The 5,409-nt window shown below is 42.0% G+C and overlaps 1 protein-coding gene across 1 annotated transcript; it reads left to right on the top strand.

The window, feature by feature from the left end:
• The first annotated feature begins 3,564 nt into the window (after window positions 1–3,564).
• LOC144767896 (uncharacterized) lies at window positions 3,565–5,166 on the top strand. The gene has a single exon (XM_078651241.1). The coding sequence runs from the start codon at window positions 3,565–3,567 to the stop codon at window positions 5,164–5,166; it is 1,602 nt and encodes a 533-aa protein (XP_078507367.1).
• Window positions 5,167–5,409: the final 243 nt, after the last annotated feature.

The raw sequence follows: 5,409 nt of genomic DNA, 5'->3' as shown, positions 1-5,409 counted from the left end.
TACAAACACGAACCCCATGAGTGAGTGTGAATGAAAGTATTTGTTGGCTCACCCTTGTGCATCGTTTGATGGAGGGTATCTACAATTTTTTAGTACCCCTTGCCAAATCCTCCTCATGAACGATTTCCTGCACATAATCCATGGGTTCAAAGGAAACGTTAAAATCCCCGGCCACTATAACATAGTGTTATTTTCTGGAGCTCGCAAGGAAGTTAGATAGTATTGAGATTGTATTTGAGATCTTATACTGGGAGCTAAAAGGGTTATAGATGTAAATTAATCTTATATTAAGCATCCCTTTTCAAAAGGCTAAATTGACGCCCAGTAGATCCGATGAGCCAATTTCGAGCCTGGTTATTTTGCCAACAATATATGTCTTAATCCAGATCAATAATATGTGCTTATCTACACCTGTCTGTGAGATCTTGGATTGTGTCCTCAATTTTCTACACGGTTGCAGTTGTGATATGATAATTTCTGTCTCTTTCACTCTGTCAGACAACTTCCTGTGATTGTTTCCAGTATTCTGTCCAGTTTGTTTACCATTATTGATTCTTGGGTCAGTTTGGCATCTACCGGTGTTGGTCTATGAGCACTTGTGTAGGAAAGTAGGATCTGCTTTTATGATCATCCCCACTTTTTGTCTGGTGCTGAGCTGTATTTGACTAGTCTGACTGGGATCCTCCTAACAGGACCCCAGTCTCTCAGCTTTCTCCCTAAATTGGTATGTTCAGAACTTAGGTACATCCCAGATTGGATACTGGGGTACACTTATAAATCCCTAGTATATGGTACCCAGAGGTGTCCTATCGGCTGATGCTCATCAAGAATCCATCCTTGGATTCCATCGGACATTTCTTCCTTCCTTCACAGCGGTACTTTCCTGAAGCCCTCCATTGGGTTCGACAGCGGTTTCTGACACCACTTCACACATATGCAGCCAGCTTTCCTGATGTAGGTAACGTGGTTACAAGGTTATGCAAGGGTGAGGTGGCTCTCCAACCTTCTATCTTCCACAGGGATTCTCTAGGGACCACTGGGAAGGGTCCTTCATCTTTAACCGCATGCGTGCGGGCGGAATTCCGCCCGTACGCTGAGTTTTTTTAAATCGCACTTTACGTGACGAGCTGGGCTCGTCATGAGCGTGCGAGGAGGCTACCTCATGACGAGCCCAGCTCGTCATGAGCGTGGAAGGGGTTAAAAATACAACTGCAACTTACACATAGAGTTGTCAGAGCACACGGTCATGTTTCCACACTGCACACGCTCTCCGTGGGATCCCCATCTACACACCTTTGGTGGTTCCTTGGGACTCCAGCATTTCTACGTCCTCTTGACATCGTCCTGACTCGAGTCATGGTTCTTATACCACTTTCTTAGTATAATGTTTGGTCTTCCCGGGGTCCGCTGTACATTTTGTGCTTTTTACTGTGTTTCTTTTCCAAAGTATTGTGTGCATTGTGTTTGGAAATATTGGAACGTACTAGAGAGTATTATATAATAAATACACATTTTTATAAATACTTGGTGTGGTTCTTTTCACTTAATCTATGTTACAAGATTGCATTCTGGTAAAACAACCTGCTTTAGACTCCTTCTGGACTAAGCCTGAAGGCTGCTCTCCACAGGTACCACTTAGAGAGCTGTCTAAGGTTGTCTAAGACCTCTTAAATCACCATAAGGGTTGTCTGGACTGGTGCAAGGTGCCCACTTACATTAGTGGACATCGTATACCAGGTCAGCCTCTCACAATGTGTATCATCTTTCCTTCCTGATGATGATGGATTTGTTTGATCAGATTGTTTCTCGACATCTTTATTCCATCCTTCGTTGGTAACCCTGCTAGTTAGTTGTACAGTTTGGTCTGAAGGGAGAGTGAAGGGGAGGTGCTTGTTCCAGCTTAGGCACCCTGTTTGTTTTGCATTATTGACCTAGCAACTACTCTTGTGAAAAACTCTTTTTTTTGGGCTAGATTCCTCCTTGGGAGGTCCCTTGCCACAGGTGCCGAATTCAGTTCTGCTCAGGTATTTATCAAACCTAGATTTGTTGTGTTTCAGCGGTGCTTTTTGTGCAGTTTACCTAGGAGATCTTGTTTTGTCCCCTTCCTTCCGCCTCTTGCTCATGTGTGGATTGTGGCTCCCTGTCCAACGTTTGGGCGATCCTTGAGCTTCCCGTCTCTTTCATATGGCCTTTGCCATTTTAAGCTGCTTCTATGTCCATCCACACTGCCCTGAGCCTCTTCTGGTGACAAAGACTTCTTGCAATGAGGATCGAGCAAAGTAACTATGCGTATATGCTGGGAGGTAGGGGGATCAAGAGTGCTGCCTCTCCTCCGTCTACAGTTCGGTAGCCGCCTACACTCACCTCTGTGACAGACAACTCTGTTTTACTCGGTGGGAGAGTTGCTGTTCCACAAGACCGCCACCTCCACACACCACTCTTCTCTACCGGTCTCACACCCTCATGTTTTGTCTTTTTATTGGCTTTTTCAATATCGTTGAAGTAGAATTCTTTGATGTCGCTGCGTCTTCTTCATTTTTCAACTATGCTGGGTTGGGCCAATCCCAGACTATAAATAACAATTTCATTATCCAAGGCTTGTATATTGCTGAATGTTGTTGTTCAAACAATTGGTCAGTTATTATCATGAGATCAGTAGTTCTGCAATCTGATTTTAGGATGCCAGTGGCCTTGACTTGACCCGGCAGAGCAGCTGTTGCTTCACGTTCTTTACCGTCACAGACTTTCAGACACTTCTGCCCCTGTGTTCCTATGAGGGAAGGGACTCAAACTCTCTCAGCACATATACACTGTGTCTTTATAGTGACAAGATGAGATCATTAATGCTATTTGTGTTTTATTGCACATGCTTAAACTAACACAGAAAATATTTTAAACCAACAGGTATTAATGCTTGAGCCGAAACTGATACAGAGACGCCTGTGTTAATTCACCTGAAGAATGAGACTGCTAAAAATGAAATGAGAAGATGCACCAGAAGCCATGTTAGAAGGCACACACAGTCTGAAAACAATCAGGAACTGAGAGATGTGAAAATGGTTGGAGTCATCCATTAAATGGACGGTCAAAGCATGAGAACCATCTCAGAGACCAGAAGAATCTACTGAATGCTGGACTCTTTGGAGCTATATATTTTTCCTCCCACTACCGGATTGAATTTTGCTACTGAAATAAACACCGTGTGGTTGTTAATGTATAAAATATCTGATCCGGAAGGAAGTTCTAAACGTGAGAGAAGCATTTGAATGAGAAATTATGTCAGTGCACATAATGTAGAAGACATCGCTCGCCGCTGTCAGCTGAGCTTACTACGGAACTCAGACTTACTATCCACAGTCGGCAGAAGACACTGTCCACAGCCAACGGATATTATAGTACACCATCAAAAGAATTTACTTTCCAAGGGCAACAGAGCTTATTCTCCACATCTAACAGAGCCTCAGCATTCCGAGCCTATGAGCCACAGACAATAGAGATTGCTAAATTTCCTAGGATTACGGAGCGTATCATCCGTAGGTGACAGTGCTTACTATCCCCAAGAGAATGTCTCTGAGTGAGAAAGTGTATCAATGCTCTGAATGTGACAAAAAGTTCAGGTTAAAGCACCAACTTATTGTCCATGAGAGAATACATACTGGTTACAAGCCCTTCAAGTGTTCTGAATGTGGGAAAAAGTTCATTTCAAAAGTCCACCTTTTATACCATCAGAGAACACATACAGGTTATAAACCACACCAGTGCTCTGAATGTGGGAAAAGCTTCTGCCAGAAAGGACAGCTTTCTATCCATGAGAGAACACACACTGGCGAGAAACCATACCAGTGCTCTGAATGTAACATTAGTTTCAGTGCTAAAGGCGGTCTGACAGAACATGAGAAAACACATACTGGGGAAAAACCGCATCAGTGCATTGAGTGTGGAAAAAGGTTCTGCCAGATAGGCGTGCTTAAAGTTCACATCCGGATCCACACAGGAGAAAAGCCACATCAGTGCACTGAGTGTGAGAAAAAATTCCATTCAAAGAGTTCTCTTACCATACATGAGAGAATCCATACTGGTGAGAAACCTTTTCCTTGCACGGAGTGTGATAAATGCTTTTACTGTAGAAGTGAAATGAAGAAACATTTAAGAAAACACACCGGTGAAAAATTATTTCGGGACAAAAAATATAACACAAACAACACTGTCCATAAAAGAACACACATGGATGAGAAGAAACATGTTTGCAGTGAATGTGGGAAAGGATTTAAGCGGAAGACATGTCTCACCCTCCATTTACGAGTGCATACAGGTGAGAAACCATATCAGTGCTCTGAATGTAAGAAAAGCTATAAACAGAGAGGATTGCTTATTGTCCATGAAAGAACGCATACTGGGGAGAAACCTCATCAGTGCTCAGTATGTAGCAAATGTTTTAGGTCTAGTGCTAAACTGAAAATCCATGAGATAATACATACAGGTGAAAAACCGTATCAGTGCAGTGAATGTGGAAAAAGTTACAGTCAACCTGGAAATCTACTTAAACACAAAAGAATACACGCAGGAAGAGAAAAACTACACCAGTGTACAAAATGCGAGAAAAGGTATTTTGATAAAGGTCATCTCAAACAACACGAGAATACACATACAGGCGAGAAACCATGTCAGTGCACTGAATGTGAGAAAAGATTCCGTGATAAACGTCATCTAATCCTTCATGAACGAACACATACTGGTGAGAAACCTTACCAGTGCAGTGAATGCGGTAGAAAATTTGGTTCTGTAGGAAACCTTAATCACCACAAGCTTTGTCATAATGGAGAAAAACCTTATCAGTGCACCGAATGTGGCAAATCTTTCAGACGTAAGCACCATCTTACTAGTCACGAAAGAACACATACAGGGGAGAAACCTTACCAGTGCACCGAATGTGACAAAAGCTTTAGCCATAAATTCATACTTACTGTGCATCAGAGGACGCACACTGGTGAAAAACCTTACAGATGTGCTGTATGTGAAAAAAGCTTTAATAATCAATCAGATCTTAGAAAACATGAGGGAATACATTCTTTAGATAAGCGTTACAAGTGTATGGAATGTGGGAAAGGGTTTACCCAGAAAGGCGGTCTTACTTCCCATGAGAAACAACATATGAAAAAGAAGTAAAGACATGATGTCTAAGAAGCTACAAAATATAAGATGGAAAATTGAAGGTTGAATATTTTCCTATTACTCATAATACAGAACAGCATCTTCAAGAGTCAAGTTTACATTATTGCATGTATGCAAACCTGTAAGAGACCGTAACTCATTTGCAAGAACATTAGCCATACAATGAAATGCTTCCAAATCTGAAAAGATGTATTGTGTACCCTACGAGAGACAAAATGTGAAAAGGAAACCAAAGTC

This window comes from Lissotriton helveticus, chromosome 7, assembly GCF_964261635.1.
Source record: "Lissotriton helveticus chromosome 7, aLisHel1.1, whole genome shotgun sequence".
In the NCBI taxonomy this organism is placed as follows: Eukaryota; Metazoa; Chordata; class Amphibia; order Caudata; family Salamandridae; genus Lissotriton; species Lissotriton helveticus.
This window is presented reverse-complemented; position numbering and strand designations above follow the sequence as displayed.